This window comes from Gallinula chloropus, assembly GCF_964237585.1.
Source record: "Gallinula chloropus genome assembly, chromosome: 3".
Lineage (NCBI taxonomy): Eukaryota > Metazoa > Chordata > Aves > Gruiformes > Rallidae > Gallinula > Gallinula chloropus.
In genome coordinates, this window is record NC_140087.1 from 90,852,561 (window position 1) to 90,876,928 (window position 24,368).

Here is a 24,368-nt window from a genome sequence, read left to right on the forward strand (position 1 = left end):
ATTGTGTCAAGATGGACATCATAAGCTGTTAGAGTTGAAATAATTTTTTGTCTGACTTAATGCCTTGCCAAATAACTTGATTTTTTTTTTTCAAAAGTCTTATGATAATTTTTTCATCATTTTATCCAACTTTGCATATTTCATTAATTTTGATACATAATTCAGGGTATCTAAGGGCCAGTATCTGTGTTGCAGACTCTATCAGATACATTATATATATGTGTACAGATTTTTTTATAACTACATTGACATCAGCTACAATAAAAGCAGCAAGAATGACAATGATGGTGATGATGATAATCATTATTAACCTTGACAATTCCTTAAAAGCACTGTAGATCCTTCTTTTTGTCTTAGGTTAGGTTTACTTCTTTTCAATTGGCTCCTGTTGCTAACAATTCTATTTCTAGCAAAAAATCCCCAATAAGCCAAAACAGTTGAAAAATCCCTTCAAGCTCATCTTCACATTCACATATATAAGTGCTAAATAAGATTAACATAGCATCTTTGAATCTAATGTTTCTTCGCATATAGCTAAACGCACTTTTAAAAAACTTATCCCACGGATACCTTATAATAAAATGTATGATTATAGAAGTTTTATTTAAGAAAAAAAAATTAAAAAGGCAGACTTATTTTCCCAAAGATTGAGAGTGAAATAATCTCTTGTCCCTAATGGATTTAGAGATATGATATTTTAAATACTATGCTGGAAGCAGAGATGAATCTCTGCCCATATTTAGATGCCAAGATCCATTTTGTCCTTGACACTTGTAGCACTGAAGCTACAAGCCAGCAGCAAAATATTAAAGGTGTTCTGTAAAAGAAAAGAGTGCAAAGAAAATTTTGGTTGCGTATTTGTGGAGAAGAATTAAGAATAATTTTAAAACAGTTTTTAAATTATTGCAAATTCTTCCTTTACATGAGAAAAATAATACCAGAAATGTTTTTGAAAAAAATACTACAATGCACTGTCCAGATTACGAAATTTATCTTTCTATCTGATCTGCTCTCAGGAACTCTGTATTACATTTACTAAACGTACCAGGAAAAAGGCCATAGTGTGAAACTGCAAAGTTCATAACAGGACCATAGAACCTCAGAATGGTTTGGGTCGGAAAGGACCTCCAAGATCACCTAGTTCCACCCCCACTCTCTGCAATGGTCAGGGATACCCTCCATTAGACCAGGTTGCCCAAAGCCCCATCCAACCTGGCCTTAAACACTGCTGGGGAGGGGGCAGCCACAGCTTCTCTGGGCAATATGTGCTAGACCCTCACCACCCTCACAGTGAAGAATTACTTCTGTATATCTAATCTAAATCTTACGTCCTTCAGTTTAAAGTCATTACCCCTTTACCCTGTCACTACCTGCCATTGTAAACAGTCCCTCTTCAGATTTCTTGTACATTGCCTCTAGGGACTGGAAGGCCCATGTGAGATCTCCCTAGGGCCTTCTCTTCTCCAGGCTGAACAAGCCCAACACTCTCAGCCTGTCTTCAGAGGAGAGGTGGTCCAGCTCTCTGAGCATCTTTGTGGCCCTGCTCTGGACTGACTCCAACAGCTCCATGTCCTGCATATGCTGGGGACACCAGAGCTGGATGCAGTACTCCAGATGGGGGTCTCAAGAGAGCAAAGTGGAAGAATCACCCCCCTCGACCTGCTGGTCACACTTCCTTTGAAGCAGCTCAGGATATGGTTGGCTTTCTGAGCTGCAAGCACACATTGCTAGCTCACATTTGGCTTCTCATCAATCAACACCCCCAAATCCTTCTCAGGCCTGCTCTCAAGCCATTCTCTGCCCAGCCTGTGGATGTGTTTGGGATTGCTCTGAATCATACGCAGGACTTTGCACCTGGACTTGTTGAACATCATGGGCTTCTAATGGGTCCACCTCTCAAGCCTGTTGAGGTCCCTCTGGATGGCATCCCTTCCCTCCATCCTGTTGACCACACAACACCACACAGCTTGGTGTTGTCAGGAAACTTGCTGAGAGTGCCCTCAAACCCACTGTCCATGTTGCCAACAAGGATGTTAAACTGTGCCAGTCCCAGTGCTGACCCCTGAGGAACACCACTCATCATTGGTCTCCACTTGGTTATTGAACCGCTGACCAGAAATTTTACATGTGACCATCTAGCCAATGAAAATGGTGATATTAACAGAATCCTGAGGCGCTGAGTAGATGATTGCATATGACAAGTCAGTTCTGCCCCAAACTTCATCTAGATACGTGGAACAACCCTGTGAAGGAAATACTGCAGTTTCAGCTATTCAAACAAGATAGCCCGAGCTCCCAAATCAACACTTAAACATTGAAGGAGTTGTTTCATACTGAACAGGCTCTCTCAAACTGTATTAAGAGCTTATGCTAGTTAAGAAAAGGTCTGCTTTGGAAAGAAAACAAAATTAAGTTAGGACATTTGACTCTAGACAAAAGGGGCTTTATCCTTCAGTGAGACAGGAGTTAACAGCCATGCCGCAGAGCGGGAGGTTTTTCCCTCTGGATCACTGCAGGTACTCTATAACTTTCTGCAAAATCCTGCAAGTTCCCAAAAGCCACAAACTGTGGACCAGATCAGGCAAGAAGTATAAGAAGGATAATAACATTCAAGTTTAAGACTGACATTCTCTTACAGATAGGCATGTAGAAATGTTTCATATGGAAATAGGAAACTTTTTTTCCCCTCGTGATAGTACTTTGGCATTGCTCTATTTCCTTTTACTGACATAATTTTCATACTGTTTCAACTCATTGTTTGTACTTGCAGAAAGTAAAACCTGTGAGTCAGATGAAAAAGCAAATAAAAACCCTATTTAAACAAAGCTCAGTTAAATACAGTCAGAACTATCAGTAGATCTTTCTATGAAACAGTTCATAAAAAATACAGTAGAAACAATGCTGAAGCTACACTTACTAAATACATTTGACATTTTTTTGAAATGATGGTTCTACAAGACATATATGTCATAGCTTAGCTAAAATCAACATTATACTTTTGGAAGGGAAGAAATTCTCCTAAAACCCACGCTACTTACATATTGGAAATAGTCCAAGGTACAGTCATTACTGTAGTAATATCTGTGTTAAAAAATCTAGGGACAAAGTGCTAGCAGACAGAAAAGCAAATGAATACTTTAGAGTACAAATCAACCAACTACATAACAGGAGACAAAGTCAAAATTTACATTACAGGAAAAAGGAAAAGAGCCACATGTAACACTAACTCAGCGAAGCGGCGGGACTTTGTTTGAAAATACTAGCCCTTATTAGGAAATCTTTTGGAAGATGAGTAACTGGAACTGAATGATGTTTCTATTAAGGGTAGTGAATTCCTCAGCTAGACGGCAACAGTAAATAAAAGAGAACATGCTTACATTCACTCAATAGTTTCAAAGAATTAAGTATCATTACTAGAACAAAGAGTTCATCTTATAAAAATAATCAGGTCTTTCTCTTTGTTTTTAATATTATTCTTCATCCATTAGTTCGTTTCCCCACCTCCTCCTGCTGCAGAGACATTTAGGTGGCATGTAGGATTGGTATGAAGCTTTTGTTGGGTTCAGAAGGGTGCTAAAGAGCTGCCAGGGTGCCAAGTTTAGAGCCCAGATTCTGTCACTGTCCCTGAGGCACCATTACCAACCCTGCTGTTGCACCACAGACTTTTTTTAGATTGGCTGAAAAGAGAAATCCATTGGCTGAAAAGAGAAATCCATCTTAATGTCAGTCTCCCTCCCTCCATTCTCTTTTAGCGCAACAGAGCCATCGATCACCACAACTATGCAAAGCGAGCTCTAATGGCCTGCCCTGGAAGAAATAACAACCTGGATAAGAAAGACTCTCATGGAGATAATCTCAACAACCAAACAAGGCTAGTGACAGAGCTGCAGGACAGACCACCGCGCTTCTGATTGATAGGCTACAGAACCACTTTTTAACTACACACAGTCTAACACTAAAGAAAAGATTTGCAAAGCATGTAGATTAAAGATAGCAAAATGGAGGTATCTGTAGGTAAGGAAGCTCATTTGCAAGAGATAAATGGTCAGTGCAAGCAAATAATTCTAAATGCTTCTTTACAACCCAGTGAAGGACAGGTGTATTATGGAAAAATTAACTAAACCTGTGAGGCAACTGTATATCTGTAAGACTCGTGGTGATTTTGACTATCAAGATAATTTTCTGAAGCTACAAGTAGAGAATTTGAGATCTTGCAGCACTTCTAGTGGATGAACAGGAGGTGGCAATATAAAAGAAAAAGAAATCCTATAAAAACAGTTCTGGGATGTTATACTAGACAAGAAGATAAAAAATAGGGCTGTTTCATCCCTAGCACACTAAATACTATGAGAGTGGCAAGATACCTCTCTCCCTATTCTGACTGCAGGAATCTTTATTGCAATTGTGAGAAAAATATAAAATGTATTCATAACTAATATATAAGCATTTGTTCTCATACCACAGTTTCTGATGGTGTTGCCCTTTAGCTTCAAAAACTCTTCTGCCATTTCTATATTTATTCTTCTTGCATTCCTACAGAACAATCATATCCCCGTTCAACCTTCATTTTTACACGCTGAACAGATCAGGCAATAAATCATCCTTCAAGTCCTTGATACCCACAAGCATCCAGTATTCATTTTCTTGAATATTGAGTAATCATCCTCCTGTTTTTTTCTAGGTGACAGCTCCCACATCGCATCTAGAAATCTTCATTAGTCTTTCTGAAAGGAATGAACTTGCAATCTGCATCATCACGTTTTACCCAAGTTCTATTATTCTGGGTCTCAAGTTCATCAGTCCCTCCTCTATATTGCCTGGAAGTAAAAATCATAGTTTCCAAACCAGTATCATCAGTATATTCAAGCAGCATACACATCACCTCCCAAGGGGGAAATACGGTTTTTGTCTTAGAAACTGTGAGTTTTGTCTTAGAAACTCAACCAGTAAACATTCTAGCTCTTGGTTTAATAACCAGCTAATGCCTCCATCCTAACCGGTTTCTTCCTGACATCCAGTATTCCTTACTAATCCCTATGTTTTCCATCCAGTCTAATAACAACAGATGATTTACTGAAGTGCAGATAAAATGTGTCTTTCGAACTTTGTCTGGCAATCAGCTTTCTTACCAAATAATTGTAATTTTAAAAATAAACACAATGTCCTTCACTACAGGATTAAAAAACAAACTATGAGTTTATGAAGTAAAAGCAACATGCCCAGAAATGCGTTGTTGCCATTGTTTATAATTGAGACTCACACAATCAAAACTAAATGTGGGGGGAACCCCCTAAACCAAAAAACTGCAAGAAAAGGTTGTAAGAACCCTTGTAAAAAAGTGACAAAATTATTTCCCCGAGCTTATGGAAAGAATGGCTCTCTCAAGAACGACAAAAAACAATCCCTCATTATCCCATAAGCCTTCACCTTCCAGCATATTTTATTTATGATTTAGTATCTGCTTTATCTGTCTGTACTATCTAGACCTGTATGAAATATCCTGTTGTATCATAAAATTGCTACAAGGATGGACAGAAAATGATACCTGCTGGCATTACTAAACAGAGACTGTGAAAATGAACACCAGTCCCTCTCCAGCTTTCCTGTAGGCCCCTCCAGGTAATGGAAGGCTTCTGTAAGATCTCCCTGGAGCCTTCTCTTCTCCAGGCTGAACAAGCCCAACTCTCTCAGCCTGTTTTCAGAGGAGAGGTGCTCCAGCCCTCTGAGCATCTTTGTGGCCCTCCTCTGGACTCATTTCAGCAGCTCAATATGTTTGTGCTGGACACAGTACTCCACATGGGGTCTCACTAGAGCAGAGTGGGAGAATCACCTCCCTCAACTTGATGGTCATACTTCCTTTGATACAATCCAGGATATGATTTGCTTTCTCGGCTGAGAGAGCATATTACCACCTCATGTTGAGCTTCTCATCCACCAAAACCCCCAAGTTCTTCTCTGGGCTGCTCTCAATCCCATTCTATCACTATCAGGGTAACTGAGAGGAATCCAGGGATGGGAATATTCCTGTTTATCTGAACTGAGCTTTTGCTTTTCTCCAGAACTCATCTCACTGATGGTACACCTGACATTACCTTTATCCACTTTGAAAATCATTGTATTGTCTCTTTTATGGTATAAATTCTGTAATAAAAATCTTTCCTGCTATGGCAGCAGTTTTTATCTGTTTCAAAACAAACCCAGAACACCAAATCAAAATGCAGGATGTGCAAAGAGTGCCCACAGCTACTCTTTGATCAGGAAACAATAATACAGAGCATCTGTGGGGAATAGAGTGTTGTATCACAAGAGCAGACAATAAATTATTTCCTGTTGTAATCTATTTTCCTATAATTTTCATGTAATTTAAAGTTTATTTGCTTTAATTATTTAGAAACTCTGCAGTTATATATATTTTTTTCACAAAAAATTAGGCTGGCAAAAAAAGCTAGAAAAGCGGGATTGTAACTAAAATTGTACAGAATATGCCTGGAGATATTTTTGTTCTTCTGTGGTCTTTCCAGGGGTTTTGACTCTTCTTTTTTTTTTTTTTTTTTTTTTTTTCTTTTCCCTATTCCCCCCGCACACCCTTTTTCTTTTATTTTCTTCTTAAGTGTGCTAGCATAAGCAGGGATGGATTTTCATTAAGGATACTGCCAGCAGATTGCAAGCTTTTTTTGACGAACTACAAAATCTAAACAATTTGTTGGCACAATGAACAAACTATAGTAAGTAAGGGTTCTGTTATTTCAATGAACAGTTACCAAAAGTACTATGAAAACTTACACATAGTTGCAATAGAAGTGCAGCAGAAATACATGATTTTCCTTATAGATTTACACAGAAATAAAAACTTACTCTTTCACTGACAATCTTATAAAGCACACATCTAGAATAAATATTTTCCAACAGTATTGAACAAGGGTGCACAAATATAATACGATTACTAGTCCTTCTAAATCCAATGTGCAAGTAGAGTTGTCCCATATTTGCAAGGAGGTCCATGAGTGCATATAAACTCACATGCACACACTCACACACAGACACTCCTTTGTCAATTTAAAAGAAAATCAACTGTTAGAATTTATAGGCATCTTACAGCAATTTCATACACACCACTTCTCTTTTTATATAAGATTAAACATCAAGCTTAACATCAAGAATTATTGACAAGAAGCTGAATTCAGTCATTATTAGCTATTTCTTCAAATAAAAAGAAAAAAAGGATATAAGCTAATTTTACTGGTTTTGAAGACTGCAGCAAACTAGAATCTAAGATCTAAATGTTCCACAGAAAAGCATAATCTCCAATTTTCAAGAAATATCTGATTTTTTTATTTCTGATCTTTGGAGCTTTCAGAAACAAGTAACTATGTATGTCATGTGTATCTGACTTACAATCATGCAAGTTAGGAAAAAAAAATTAAAAACCTATTAACAATACAAACAACAAAACCAAACAAAACCCCCCAAAACAAAGTCTGCACATACATTTCTGTGTTTTTTATGCTTCCTTTAAAACATTTGCTCTGTGTCAGCAGCACACTTTCCATCATTGAAAATGTCTAGCAGAAGTTTGTACCTGGCACAACTTCAGTCGAGGGCCACACACTTCCACACATTTTAAAACTTGAGAATTTGGCTATCAGAATGCATTTTGACATAATTATTTTTAAGGACCTATTTTATACTATATTGTCAAACCAGATTTTCTTTTTATTCTGAGTGGTGGAGACATAATTAAGTTAGGCATAACACATTGATTAGACCTTCTTAGATTTTTCCTCCCCTCGTGCACACTGCAGAAAGGAAGGGAAGTGTGCCCCTTATTGGTCTAAGGAAATTGCATTAATTCAGTTCACTGATTTCAGACAATCTTAATAAAAAAAGTGAGGAATAAAAGACGTTACATTTTATTTGCTCTGCTTCTACCACAAATAGTACTGTTTGCCTGAGCCACAGTAAGCCAAAGTAAATATAATTTTCCACGCTGTTTTACAATCATGAATAATACATAACTGTACTCTTCATATATGATTTGATGTTTGAATTTCATTATAACTTCAGGTGCTCCACTCCTCACAACATTCTTATTGCTTTGAAATTTACACAAAGCTAAATTTGTATCTTTCTGTGAAGAATGGGAGCATGCTAAAGTGTTTAGAAGTCACAGTTTAGATTTTATATTAATTAATAACTCCACGAGAAGTAAGAACAATGGTTCATGCAAGTCAAATCATCCTAAGTTTGTTAAGCCCCCATGCCTTCCTCTTATTCATATAGCCCTGGTTCGTGGTCAGAGCTTGACTACTGAGTAGAAATCTCACAGCATTTACTAGTTCAATTTGATTTAGGAGCTACAAAGGAATGCCAGATCAAACTGCACACAAATTCTGTAAACTAGTTAAAATACTTTCTTCTTTAGTAAGTGGAGCAAATGTCAACCTAAAATCATTTCTCTAATACAATACCAATTTCTGTTACTTAAAGGCTTGTCACTGATTCTGGCATGGCTAAAATAACATCTTACTGTATGCAACTTTCTATGTTCTAGTCTAACACTCAGTTAATTTCTGTGGTACACTACTAATTACAATTCTGGGCTTCAAGCAGGTCTACTACACCTATTGTTTGATCCAACTGAAAGATTATATCCTTTCTGTTTTAAAATTAATAAATGAATAGTGTAGAAAAGTAGTAAAACCTCTTTGTTAAAGCTGACTAAGCTTTACATATTGAAAGAATCACTTCTACTGCTCATGTAGCAATAAAAAACAAGGAAAAAGGGTGAGATATTTGATGATAGAAACAAACAATATCTTATTACTTACCTTAGTTTAGATTACCCTGTCTATGTGAGAGGAGGACTGCAATACGCATGCATTCTATGTTAGACTGAAGCTTTTCCTCTTTCTTTTAGCAAGAAAGAACCCTTAGGGTCAGTTAGGTTCTGCTCCCACGGAAGACAAGAGCAGAAGTCTTCAATGGGGTTCAACAGGATCAGGACAGGGACTTAAAAACATACATTTTCTTTCTCTTGTATCTTTGTGTAGGAGATTTTGCTCCTCCAGGCTATGCAGGCATGAAGCTTTTAAGATTTCTGAAGTAGCAGTACAGAGTTGGAAGTCTTATGCTCCTAATGAAGTAGAACCTATCTGAATTCACTGACCCCAATTTGCCAGCATTGTTTTTAAAGAAATCAAAAGTAGCTTTAAAACCACGTTTTTTGCCACTACAGATACAACCTTTTATGCAAGTTACACAACAGCCAAGGTCTCATTTCCCCCATTCATGCTCAACTCTTCTGCTAAAACAAATTTCCTATACATCAAAAGCTGCCCTTAGCCAAACCATTAGCCACTGTTGATACCCACCTAGGTATATCTGCATTTTCTCACCTACCTGGAAACAAGCCTTCTAAGAGATAAAAACATTTTCTCATTGATCAGGACAGAAAGTTGCAACGGTACACACTCTAAAAGGCATTTGTATATTGTTTCTTGCAGATGCCTAATGATGACAGAAAATTAATATCTCAGCACCTCATTCACAGCTGGAAAATCTTCCCTCCTGAGTGGTCTATACCCAAATACACGTAACACAGATGCCATGGATGAAACAATGGTAAACTACGTTGGGTGAGAGTCCTGTTTCCAAAGAGCATCCGTCTCACTCACCTGTTTGGCTAAGCTGAGATGTGCTTCTGCTCCTTCGAGACACTATGGCAACCACTTTGGCACTAAGGCTTGAACGCCTTTTCTTCCCACCTGTTCCAACCATGCCGACAGCCGTGTCCGACTGACTCCCATCATTGTGCTCCAGCTTATAGATCTCTCCGCTCACACTTGTGCTCTTAGTGATTCTCCCTGAAGTCCCCATCCGTCTGCCTTGCATTTTAGGAGTAAATGTACTACAGTTACAAAGTAAAAACAAACATGTTAATTTGTCTGTGCAAAAGATTTCCAAAAGCCTTTTTTTTTTTTTAATTAGTAAATTCACTTTCAGTCTTGATACATTTTCATTCATTTGGTTCACAAATAAAAGGTTAATTTGATGCTCTTCAGAGTATATATTTCCAGTGTTGTAATTTGTTCTTGAGTTCTTGAAGGGAAATAAATAAAATGAGCACTTTCCCATATTTTTCAGGATGACAGAAAAAGAGACACTCAACATTTAAAAGTCACGTGGAACCTTCCTGGCTATATCCCCAGAATACAGAAAGCAATAAACCAGCAATTTTACGACCAAATAAAATGAGTATTGGCAAAGAGAGCAGAACACATGTAGGTTAATAATACATATATCTTATTGGCACTTTTCATCAAAGGCTTCAGACATAACAGATCTGAAGATATTATCTTCTGTATTTTCATACTTCACAGAAACAAATAATATAATAAGTAGGTTTTTTTTAGTTCTTTCTTCTCTCACTTCTTTGAAGTTAAATGCAATAATCAGAGTATGAAGGCAAAACAATTTTGAGGCAAAACAACCTAATAACCCACTAGAACTTTCATTGATTGACAGAAAGACAAATCACTCTGTCATTTTTGTTTGATTTTCTTTAGCTATCACAGTGCTATCACTTTTTGTGCTCCTGTACACAGAGGCTGGTTAAAAGTATTTAGAAACACACTCTACAGAAAAATCTCAAATACACACAGGACATAGGAATATACAGCCCTAACACTTCCACAACCAAGCAATACCCTCTAATTGCAACACAAAGTCAGTTTTCATTCTGCAGAGACTGAGAAGTTTAAGCTGCATCCTGATTAACTTCAGATACATTGTTAAATCAGCCTAGCATGTAGATTATTCGTTGATATTGTACTGCTAATTAATAGACCTACTGGCAACATCCTAATTTTAGCGATTGCCGCAAGTTTCAGACAGACAGGAAATCTCACCAGAGAAATGAAGGGGTCTATGGGAAAAGAGCTGACATCCTATGACTTCTATGGATCTAGGCCCTGCTAAAGGTTAAATCAGTCCTGTCCAAAGACAGACCCAGGCAAGTATAAAGCGATGTATACCTAAACTATGTTTTACTGACAGTTACCAAGATTTACTGACGTGTTACCATATGTACAAGCAGATAAAAATAGACAGTTTTTTTTCAAGAAGAAACTGGAGAAGTAAAGTCCTTGAATTAATAACACTTAAAAGTTATTATTGATACCCACATGGGCATTTAACTATGTTCAGCACTTAGGATCTGCTCCTGCTATGTTCAGATACAAAACATCTGCCACCTCCACACAGAACAAGGTGCTGTGATCCACTGAAGTACTCAAGAACATGTCTTAGGTGACCACCTGAGGCACATTGAACCTAAAATACACTTTCTTGTTTCTTCCTATCACACTGTGTCTTTAGTGACTGGCTTTTGGATTTGCATGGCAGAAACAGAAGGACATACGTATTTCAAAGTTTCTATGTAAAATTAATTTGTATTTTATTGTAGACCTCCCCCCAGCACACACTCCCTCTCATGTATGGGAGCATACACATGTACATGTACATATATTTAATCATTCTAAGAAGAATTCTAACTGCACCTTTTGGTCATTTCAAAAAAAAACCTCACAAAAAGACCACCTTCCATTAATAAGCAAATATCAAGGAAAAGGTTTTGTGAATGGCAGACTTGTTCTGTTCACTTAAAAATAGTATCAAATAGAGAAAAAAATTCTATAAAATATTTCTCACTTTCAACACAGTGATGGATTTTCTTGCTTTAACACAAATTATGTCTCTAAAATAGTGGAGGTTTTACTTCACAGACGACATAAACTCCTACTTTTGAAAGTGATGCTAATCACTAAGTAGTAACTTTTTTATTGTTGTCATAGATTGCATAAAGTCATGTTTAAGAAATATATAATTTAGCAGATATAATAACAGTTTTCTGTCGTCACCTCTCCACAGACACTGTAACATTAAAAAATATGTTTTCTCTTAAAATGTTTTCTCTTAAAATGTTTTCTCTTAAAATGAAATGTTTTCTCTTAAAGGTGATGTTACAAACTTGCACATTTAGCAAGAAAAACTGAAAACTAGAGATCAAATGTACAGTGTGACAATACTGACTGAATATGCACTCAACCTGCATTAATAGTTTGTAGTGCTGTCACACAATCCCCATATTCAAACAGAAACTTCAATCCCTACTTCAGCATTTCAGGGCTTGCCAACATCATTCCTGCATCTGCCATTTTCTGATGCTGGGTCCCCTTTCCTCTGCTGAGGAAACAAAGCCCCAGATTCATGCCCACAGGGTGCTGGAGGGCAATACCATTGACTGGTTTGCTTCTCTGGAGGAAGAGACACTTTGCCATTTCAAGGAGAGGGCAGATGAAAAGTACAGCCTGATACTTGGGTGGGACAGAATGACACAGGCCTCATTTTCAGGGGTGCAACCTTCTACTTTGATTGGACAGGGATAATTCCTTTCCACATGGGTAATTCCTTTCTACCAGCTATTAGAATAGAATTTCAGTGACTATTTCTGCAATGCCTACTCAAAGCTTCCTGCAGTCATTGTGTTCCCTTTTTGAGCCACGGAGTTGATGTCAGTTCTGGAAATGAGTTCATGAGTACTTCAGTATGAGAGAGAGAGAGAAGAATCTGGAACTTCTTAGATTGAGAGCACCTGTTGACATTTGAGCTACACTGACATGTACTTTGCTGACATACTCATCTATAAACATAACTTTTATAGCAATAAAGTTTAATGGACTATAAAATACGCCACACAATTAGAGTAAAAATAGTTTATCATACTATTGACTCTGCTCTACTGAATTTCAAGTGTTTATAAATATATGAAATAATAATCTTCTGATATTTTATGCTAGTCTTCACTTTTTTTTTTTCCAAAGGAGCTGAAATACTTTAATCTCACATTATTTAATGAAAGTTTAGGAGATAAATGATGTCCATCAACTGAGAAATAAGAATTGACAGTATTGTAATTTCAGGAAAAACCCATTTTTCATGTATTAATTGCCTAATTCAAGAACTATGAATACTTTATGAATAATAGATAAATGGGTGGATATTTTTAAAGACTCACATGAAGTTTTTAATCTTTGTGACACTGTAATAAAAAAGACTAAGATATTTGGAATTCAAATAAATCTTGCACATTTTTTAACTTGCAAAAATTATGTCTCACTTTCCTAGGAAATATGTTCTTGTATACTTCTAGTACAAGATAATGACTAGTTTGCTAGATAAAGGCTTCATGGGATAGGACCATCCTGTCCCCTGAATCCTACAGCTGTCCAATACTTCTCCTTGTCATAAATAAGCAAACAGATAAAGATTCCTTTGTGTTCATCTAATCCCTGGGCCAGTTTATTGTTTTATATTGATTGGAACAGTATCAAAACCCCAGAAATTTAAAATTCAGTATTCTTCAAATTGATCCACCCATATAATTAATCCATCTAACTGAGCACCCTTAGAACACAGTATATGTTCATTCCATTACTGGCTATCACTTGAAGAAATAGCTCCTAGCTCACACTGTTGCTTTTGTCAGTATGCATAGAGTTTAGTTTATGAAACACAAAGAAGCAAAAGACCTGCATGAATGTACATATACATGAATTTACACTTAACCCTTCTAATAATTACATACCCAATTTTTAATTTGCCTTTACTGGACTTGCTGGGATTATTGACACAATCATTTAAATGCAGGCATAAATTTTTGCAGGTCTGTGGCTAAAACTGGTAAATTATTCAGTCATATTGATGACTATATATAGAGTTACCATAAGACAATAAATACAGGTTTGAGTAACAGGCCAGCCAAGTAACGTATTGATCAGTATAACAAATGTATTTCTAAACTAAATAATCCAGTGCATTTCTATTTAACACGATTTTACAGCCTTCAGCAACCCTTCCTATGCCTAGCTCAGCAATAACCTTACGCTGTTTCTAGCTCTTGGCACAGCGACATCACGGGTGTGCTTCCTAAGAACAGCTGCCGACAACCCGTCCGTGCCCCGGTTCTACGTCACAGGCATTTGGCAGAAAGAACCACTGTGTTACCTACTGTTACTGTTATCAGCGTTGGGGTTTGCGGGTTGCGGGACAGGCCCGAAGGCGGCACCGCGTGTAGCCCCGCCGGAGCCGCGCTGCCCCCGGGCCGGGTGCCCGGAGCTGTCCCTTCAGCACCGGGCTCCCCTGCCGCCCCGGGCTGAAGGGAAGGCACCCCTCCTTCCAACAAGGGAAAAACCCTTACGCTTTCCTTCAGAAACTCGAGCAGTTGAGCTGGGTGGCAGCTGAAGTGCTATCTGTACTGTAAATATATAACCTAGCAGCTATTTTGGTTCAAATAACGGTTTTCTGTCTTCACCTCTCCACAGATACTGTAACTGTTTACTGAAAAATATGAATTAGGACTGGTCTATGAACACAGGAGTCACTACTCTCCAGAGAGCAAATTAATATTAAAAAAAAAAGCAGTGATAGATAATCACAAAAAAATTCATGCTGAAGCTTCTAATAAAAGTATTTTTCTACAATTTGAGATTTAGTGAAGTTTATCTTTCTTAATTCTGCAGCTGGATATTGGTGCACAGGTCTAGCACAGAGAATCTTAGGAAATGTTTTCTCTTAAAGGCGATGTTACAATCCTGTACATTTAGCAAGGACACCTGAAAACTAGACGTTTCAGTCACCTGTGTCGTCGTGAAGGCAAGCAGAGCTTTCCTCCTTGCACGCTGCCCCTACCTGACAGTTCTATCTGTGGGGACAAAGAATGAACTAGGAACATTAAAAACTTACTCAAAGAGTAGCTTGAGTTACAAGCTGCCGCCAAGGTTACCCCTGAGATAAGTTCCATAAAATGAACTCTGTATAAGGACACCGGGAATGACACTTGCTTATATTAAACTGTGGCATATGCAGCTACATAGAACTGAAACAAAGCCAGTTACAAATATTAAAGCATTATGTATCTTTCTACATATAGGTATCTAACACATACATTCAAGATGCACAAAATTATACTGGAAAAATTATTTGGATTGAGAAAATTAGTATATTGATACATGCTCAGTACTTCTCAGCAACTACATAAAATACCTGCCAATAGTACATACCAGCTGAAAAAGAAAGATAGTAAGACACAGAAAGGCAGAACAAACTTTACCCATAAACTCACCTACATAGTATCTGGAAGTATGTCCTTTTGGGGAAAAATCTTGAGTGATTAGCCATTGCTAAAATTACAGTATTTCCTTCATTCTCTTAGACTTACTGATGATTTATAAAAAAATACTTAAGGTGTATTTTAGTCCACCCATTTCTCCAACAATGCAAGCCATGAGCAAATAAACAATCCCCTATCTTCCTTGCTGAATAGATTATATTTTAATATAAGTTCTTTCCACACAGTTGCAGTAACTTGAAACTTTTGAAAGATTCCCTGGCCTGCACCTCAATGAGCTAGCTTCCTCTCTCTTCTGCTGAAGGCAGAATCACATACTAACTCATAGCCCCTATGGCACCCTTTTGCAATGAGGTAGCTCATGAATACTAATAACCTCCTAAACATGTAATAGTTGTGGACCAAAGGGAAGATGAGCACTCCTTTGTAATAAGGAACATTGCATTTCTAAAAATAAACTGTCTTGTAATTAGTATTACATGATATATAATTAATAAATCCAAATTCTAAATTACCTATCCATCAATTGCTAGGTCAGTCTTAGAATATAGAGCTACATTTACATATGATGTATAGCATTTGATATAAGATTGATTAATTACTGTACAATTGATGGTATTTCAGAAATTAATTCAAACATAGTGCTTTACAAACTAAAGGACAAACACATATCCCATATTAAAGTTCTCTCCACTAATTCAAGAGACTTTTTTAAACCATGAAGAAGTTAGCTGATTCAATGAAATAATCATTTTGCACAGTCTGTTCCAACTAGAATTACACATTGATCTAACATGCTCATTGATTATATATTAAATCCATGAAATAATCTATTAGAATCAGGAAAAAAAAAAACGCTTCTCCTGTAAAGTCACAGTCTTGCAGTTCTAGTGGTGTTGAAACTCAGTAACTCTTGTAAATCACCAGTTCTTGACAATATTCCTATATTGTCACAAAGTGCCACTGAGTGACATGGATACTGCCACTGGAATGCCAGTCGCAGCGCCACTGTGTTCAGTGTGCAAACTCTGACTGAGGTAAGGGCTGTGGAACATTTTAGTCCAGGTAAGTCTTCTCTGGGAGTTTCACTGGTTAACATCTTCCTTTGGAAGATCAGGAAATTTCCTTGTAGGATTATTGTAGCTGAACCTGTTTTGTGAAAGTGCCTTTCTCAGAAACACTCTGACCAGTGAATTGTGTGAGTTTCACAGCTCTGACAGATCTCTATTTTTAAACTTGCAAAACTAGCATTTCTCCATTAAACGAGAGAATAATAAATCAGGAAAGAGGTCTGAACATTATAAAGAAGCCCAGTTTTTGCCAAGTAGACTTCAGCAAGATAACTGATATTCTCTGAAACAATCACAGCAATAGCCTTGGTACATGGGAGCCCTGGTGTCTGCCTGTGCACTCTCACAGCGTTATCAGCCTGACACCAACTAATCACATGAATCATAAGATGAAACCAACACGTGAGCTACTGGAGGGACACCAGTCAGGGTTAAGTATTGCTGACGTGGACAAGCTAACAGAATCAAAGGGCAAACAGCTCAGTTGACCCAAACTTGACTGCAATTAGCCATGTATATACAAAGTTCAAGTTTACTATATATATAAAGCATGTAAATGTTAAGTCTGTATCAAGAAAATAGGTAGTCTCTGTGTTTGTGTATGACAAATTCAAAAATATGGAGTTCTTAAAGCTCACCACTGAATGAAGGAAACTATTCAGTAGCAAGAAAGCTGAATTGACCAGTTGTTTCTTTCTTTGTATAAAATTCAGCAATAAAATGTTATTCTCCCTGATACAACATGCTGTTTTGCTTTCTTTTCTCCAAAGCACGAGGTACTGAAGTACCAGTGATCTCACTGTGATCACATTGTTGATATGAGATTGCTCACTGGTCCTTTACAGAACTAAATAATAGCAACAGGTGATGGCTGCAAAATAGGAAATGGAGGAAGAAAATACAAAAGGTTCAATGGAACTGTGGAAGGACAGAACTAACAAAGAAAATACAGAGAACATTTCAAGACAGATGAACTGAGATGAAGATAAAGCAAGTGAGAGCTACTCTGAGGTCCAAGCCATGGCCAAAACTATTTTCCTACATTTCTTCATTCTAAAAGTGACATGTGCTGCCTGTTAAGAAAAGTTAATGTGCTTCTACTAAAAGTTTATGAATTATGTTTTATTTTAATCAACTGCAATAATTAAAAGAAAAATCAATTTAAATTATTTTTCAGTCTATTTCAAATCATTAAGAAAGGCTGCTGGTAGTGTGACAGTTTCTTTGGAAGAGGAAGCATAATCATATTATTAAAAATGCTCCATGGTCCATTTTTCATGTACAGATGTTCTGAAGGGATTAAAGACTTCATCTCCCACTTTCTCAGACAGGCAGATAAAGCAGTTTATAATAACGGATTTGAAAAAAACCTTTAACTTTAGATAATTAATAATTATAACATTAATTACACCGGCTTCACCTTGGTTTTGTATATAAATGACCTCAGAACCAGACATTTCCATCTGTAATATACCATTTGGGGGTAAAAAGGATACATAATGCTTTTTAAGCAGCTTAGCTTAACTGTTTTCATATATCTTGCCTCCATGACAATAATTTGGAGGCTACTGACCTCTATTTCCCACCAAAAAATTCAAAAGTTGTGACTCACATTACATCAGTGTGCTTGCCCTTGCCCCAAAAGACATTACCTAAGAATTAATTACCTAAGAATTAATTACTTAACATTTATTAATTGCCAGACAATTTCAAAATGTTTTTCCCTTTAATACAACTGAGCAGTGCAGTGATTCATGAAGTAATTAAGGTGTTGGGTTTTGAGCTGCAGTGATTTAGATAATTAGAAACAAAGTAGGGTTACCAATCTTCACTAGACCTGAGCAACCTGATCTGGTAAAGATGTCACTGCTCACTGCAGGGGGGTTGGACTAGATGACCTCTAAAGGTCTCTTCCAACCTTACATGTTCTATGATTTATTTCTAGGATTGTGGTGGTTGCTCACACTGTGAAGATTTTAAATGCAAAATCCCAGAGTACTGAAGCTGCTCCCTGGCAGATTAGTTGCATCTATTCTTCCAATTTGTCAAATGTGAAAAAAAAAAAAGAAGTAGGAATTTTCCATGCCTGATTTCTACCCAAGGTAGGATTTCTTCTTTTATTTATTGTAAGCTCCAGCTAAGATACCATGCCAGATTGTATGGTCCTTTTGAAGGAAGTAAAAGAAAAGAAAAAAATAAATCCATACTGTAATGTTGCATAATAAATAAATGAGTTCACTTTCCTTTGAGAACTAGTTATAGCTGGACCCTCACCGAAAGATGTCTATGAGGTGATCTTTCTGTTCGCCACAAACTGTTTTCTCTTCCTTTGAATATCTGTAAATTTTTTTAATAACATCTGCAAGTCATAACTCTCACGGTAAGAGACTTTGAAGAGATCAAGAATTAAAATATCAGGAGACTTTCTGTTAGAAAGTGATGTTGAACCCATGCACAGCTCCTATTGTGAAGTCCTCTTGTACCTTTCCTGAATATTCCTATTTTGGCAGTATTTGCCAGGAATTGCTTCTCTTGGCTAATCTGGATCTGGGAAAGTCAGTTGGACTGTCCAGGATGCGTCTTCTCTGTTGGCCAACATACATGACCCCAGACAAAGTCATCTGATTGGCGTGCAATAGGAAAGTGGGATGAACAATAATCCCCAGAAGGAAAGAGACTGGTACATGGTGGCACCGAAACAGGAAGAGAGTAAGAAAACTTGGTGAGTAAATTCATCACTCTTTCTGAAGACACTTTGTTTCCTAAGAATTCCTGAGGCTGAATGCAAGCCTTTCTAACGTACTGTCACAAATATTTATTACATCCTGATCCTCCCATGCAATGCAAAACACTACCTGACACTGTCTTCACCAATGCCATGCACTGATTGAGACAATTCCAGCAAAGAGAAAGCTGAGACTAATGAAATGAGTGTGCCTGCACACTAAAAAGCCAGGCTCACATAGGCAAGATCACTGCTAGTATTTCTTATCTTTCAACACCTAGCTTCACACTCTTCATATCCCTTCCATATAGATTTTCTGCAAGTTTTCTTTAGTAATTATTCTATAACCTAAGTTTGAATTTAGTTCTTTATGTCATTAAGAACCTGCATGCAGTAGAATTGGCTTTAGTAGTATTTTATTCATACATGCAAGCAATAATCCTGGTATTTTTCAGTAACCTTCTCCTGATTTTGTACAAACATATACATCAATCCAAGAGCCGTACAGTGTTGTAGGGTTTTGTCTTTCCATTTTAGGCTACATTTTTAATCAGGTGGAGTTTTCTAAAACTATATTTTATTCTAATATATTAACAACTGAAGAGTGAACACCCATAAACTTTAAAAATCAGAACTGTTAAGGTTTTCTTTTCTGTTTTCAATTGAAGTACTACAGACTGAGGGGTTTTGGTGATTTTAAATTTATTATGACAGCTTTTCAAGCCAAATTGCTGGTCATCATTCCATTGCTGGTCATTATCAATTTCATTGACTGAACTTCAGTGAATTGCTTGGCCAGTCACATTCAGCCAACTCACTGCACTGCTTAGCCAGCCAAACTTTCTTAAACTTGTAGTATTCTGACTTTCCACATCTGAGTAGTTTTTATTGATAAACTTAAATGTACCTTCACAATTCTTGCTGAACTCTTGGAATTTATCCTCAAATAAAATCACAGACTAATGCAAAAGATCACTTGTTCAAAATAAAACAGTTACTTCAGTGAAGACTGAAGTAACACAGGGATCTGAAATAACACAGGGACCAAAAGCGTCCTCTAAACAAACTACTTCTCGAATGAGAAGCCAGATTTAAAATTTTACCATTATGCTAATGTTTTCCAGAGCATCACATTCTAAATAATAATAATAATAAAAAATTACTGATGCTTGTAAAAATGCATCAGTATCTTAAGCACAGAGTTCTTAAAGAGTTTCGAGTGCTAAACGTCAAATTATTTTTTTTACTTATAAACTTCCAATTCAGAAAAAAGACAAAAACTAGTGAACTTCATTTTTGAACTCAGGTATGAAATTTCTGAGCTTTTACCCATGTTTCCTGTGTTCCTTATGCAATCCCTACAGCTTCCATCACTCAGTGGCCTACTGGCTCATAGTGGTGAATTTCAACCAGAACTGATCCATTGGGAAGGAGTTGAATATACCAAGGTTTTAGAAGTTTTGCAAAGTTTGATAACGAAGCGAATAAAAGATATAGTAACAAAAGTAAGGCTGCCACATGATGCCAGCACTTATGTATTCTCTTTGGTTTGCCAGCTGGACACTGGGTAGGGGAAGATCATGGAGATACAGTGGAGGAGGGAGGTGACTGCAGTGGAGGCTGCTAGACACTCCACAAATTGAGATGTTCCAATACATCTTGTCACTGCTGTAGATATTAAAATTGAGTTTGATTAATTGATTTTTTTAATCAATCCTCCATGTTTTAGTTACTACTTGTAGATCTTTTGTGAGCACAGCGCTAATGCAAACAACATATCAGGGACACACAAACATACTTACAGAGTGCAAATGAGCCTTCTAAATGTGGAAAGGATATATATATGTATACTGAATTTGGTACCCACTGTTGATATTCTTGATTTCACTTCGATTCTTGCAGTAGGAGTTTGATTAACAACTATGGAGTGGGTAACTTTTACTGGTTATTTTAATAATCAGTAGCATCCTATGCTTTCAAAAATAATGCCTCTTTTAATGTGACATTTTCTGCATCATTAGTATTGGGATGCTCTTTGGACTGAATACATGCTAACACCAGTCACAGAGCAAATGTTAATTTAAAATTTCTCTTTTAAAATAAAGACTCTGCAATGAAAAATTCCAAGATGAAAAGAAACCTTCTGAAAACATTGAAGACATATGTCTATGAATCCAGTGAGGGCTCTTATTGTTTATTTTTAATGGTAAGACCCATGGAAAGCCTTCGGTCTATCAGCAGTACTGGCTACATTATGAATGCTCCTGTTCTATCCATGGGAGAGATGATGTCATTCACTGCAATATCAACTAATAAATCTCACTCAGTATTTAAACACAGAACTGTAAACCACTTAAGCCACTGCACAATAAAAGTTGTTCATTATATAAGAAAATAAGTCTCCACTTAGTGACCCTAAATGTCTTGTTTACAGCAGAAACCTTGACTACAAAGAAACAGTCATAAACGGGCAAATTATCAGCAATATAATTAGTGCCATAAATATAGAAGTTGTCTTCTGGTATTTGTAAGTCTTTTTTTTGTATATGAAACTAGAATTCCATTACTGTTTCAGTCACACTTAACAAAAGTTAAAGCAGTTTTTCTTACTTCTGATACTGACTTTAGTAGTTTGTATTTAAAAACTACAAATAAATAATTGACAAAAAATATTTGTGAAATCAAAGCAGATGGTCACTACTGCCATGTGCTTAATTATCTTGTTAATACAAGCATTGAGAGAGTCTAATTTCTGAAGCTAATGAGAATGGAAAAGTGCTTGACAATTCAATGTGAGTGCTCAATGCAATGCAGAAGTCCAGATAGCCAGAATAAAACACACAAACAAGTGCTTAACATCCTGATTCAGCAAAGAGCTGCCATGGACTTGGATTTTCTTCTTTGCAGCCAAGCATGTGTGGCACAGCACAGGCTATGTACTTCACTGAACCCAAGTATAAATCACCAACAGCAACCCTTCATCGGTTGCAGGGAGCACTCACTCATCCTATGTTGAAACCATGTTGTTCTTTGGGCACACATAGTCTGTACCTCATTATTCTCCCCTTCCCCTTACTGCTGATGGCCACTCACTGCTCCTTGTTACTGTTGCACAACAGACAAAGCTGTTGATCATCTCTGCATATAGCTAAGCCTGCTACATGCAGACACACTTCAAACGTTCAATTCCCTACAAATTCCCCCCCAAATTCCATCTTAGTACAAACATCAACAGGACAAATGCAACCAACATGAAGAGACCTTTCAATGAAGAATCAGATCGCTGTGCTTTGCTGGCTAGCCCTTGGTGATGTTCACTGTCTATATATACAGTGACTTTTGAGATCCCAGTTCACCAAGGAATCCAGCAATCTGAGCTCTGTAGTACTGCCTTGAACCAAAACTTCCTTGCTTTCTATCAGGAAAAAAGGAAGATGGCCCTAACATTAAGTCAAACTGGCCCTTTAAATCCTGATGTTTCTGTTTTTGTGACTCTCTGAGCTGTTGTCTGATCTGCCTCTCCTTCCTTACTCTAAATTCTAAGGTCATGTGAAATTAAACAAGAAAGAGTACGTAAAAAAAAAAAAAAAAGGTCTATGTTTTCCTGTTTTGTTACAATCTCTTGGACGCACAGAGATTATGGCCCTGGATTTCTAAGTTATCTAGGTAAAAGGGAAGAATCAAACTACAGTGAAGTCTCTCTTGTATTACTTGCATTATTTTATTTTTTGGGGATATAGCATAGAAACTGGCTCAACACTTCCACAGAAGAACGAAATTTTGCGACAGATATTTCCACAGCTTAAGGTAATTCTCTCTTTGGCTTAGAAGCACCAAAGATCCCCCACCAGTCTGAACTGAAAAAATGGACCTCAGGAGGTTCTAGAAACAGAAAAGCATTCAATAAATTTTATCCTGGGGAACACTGTGCATTGTCCCCACTAGCAGGAAATACATTTGAAGTAGGCCCAAAAAAAGAAACAAATTTTTATCTGACTGTAAAGAATTTAGTTCCAGTCAATAGGTGACAGACTGCACAGGTTAAAAAGCTGGCCTTTGGGAGCCATCTAACACACCACAGCACAATAAAATGCTTTACACTGAAGTTAGAAAACAGATATGTAGTTCTAAGGATATACTTACAGATGTCACATAGATTTTCATGTACTTAACTTCCTTAACTCAATGAAAAACTCATAACCTAAAAGTTGATCTTCTAGGTTAAAGCGTAAGGCTTGAAATTTGAGTCTGAAGTGTGGCAGCTATAAAAATCAGTATAATTTAATTATTCAAATTAGAAGGAAGAACCACATATTTCTGATTTTTCTGTTATGTGCATATTTAAGCACAAAATAAATACATTATCGCATTATAAATATATTACTTTAATCAATGTAGTGTAGTTCTAGTACCATGTATTTCTTTCTTAGAAAGGAGGGAATCCTGTTTAACTATAAGATGATGGATTTCATTAGCCTAGTCACAGCCTAAAAAAAAAAAAATTGTACCAGAAAATCACAGGATATAAAAGTTGTCACAAGAAAGAAATACTCAGGACAAGAAATGCTCTTCAGTCAATCTGAATTTGCAGAGACATAATTTAAAAAAAAAGTAATTGGAATTTTGATTATTTGACTATTAAAATATTAGAATAATAAAAATGAAAACTTCAGAAAAGAGGAAAACTTCAACATTATCTCCCCAAAGCCATGCCAGTTCACATTATGAACAGAAATGCGTACTGTTTCAGTGAACGCCTTTGGATTGGGGCTTTGACAGTTGATTAAAAAAATCATATTGAAGTGCAGATTCTGATGATCCAGAGTCCAGATGATAAATTAAAACTGCAGCCGTCAATAAATTTGCAAGTGCTTAGCTATGCAGGCCTTGAAGCAGGTATAATATAGAGGATGAATAGCAAATGAGAACTTAGTCCAAGACTTTTTGGAAATGTGACAACCTGTAATAATCTGGAGTTAAAATTTTCAAAAAGAAAGGCTGATTTGATTCATAAGTGAATATATCTGCAACAGAATTCATAATTTCTGGTACTGCCACAGGTTTGTAATTGATTGGCACTTCAGGCCTGAGAAATAAGGAACAGACTTTCCACAGTGATGTTTTCAAAAGCTTCATGTGGCAGAATTTAATCAGAAAAGCAAGAATCACCCTTTTGAAAAAGCCACTTCAGGACCAGATTTTCAAGGTGACGCAGACCGATATTGCCACACAGCTGTTTGTGGAGTTGTGGAGATTTCTAGTTGCTGGGATCTAGCTCTTCCTGTATTCCTTCTATCTACCTTCATATATAGAGGCACAGATGAGCACACTGCTAGAACGCAGTGGTAATTGACAGCTGATGGCATACAGCCAGGCATGCAGGAGG

At 37.0% G+C, this 24,368-nt stretch overlaps 1 protein-coding gene across 8 annotated transcripts in view; it reads right to left on the bottom strand.

The window, feature by feature from the left end:
- RIMS1 (regulating synaptic membrane exocytosis 1) overlaps positions 1–24,368 on the bottom strand; it is a gene marked incomplete at both ends in the record, with an annotated part of 323,509 nt that overhangs the window by 31,230 nt on the left and 267,911 nt on the right. For 4 of the 8 annotated variants that reach the window (XM_084261705.1, XM_084261704.1, XM_084261703.1 and 1 more), the window contains one exon: positions 9,675–9,907. The exons of the other annotated variants lie outside the window; for them this stretch is intronic. In XM_084261705.1, the coding sequence (XP_084117831.1) occupies positions 9,675–9,907 (233 nt within the window). The remainder of the gene's footprint in view (positions 1–9,674; positions 9,908–24,368) is intronic. 8 annotated transcript variants of the gene reach the window in all.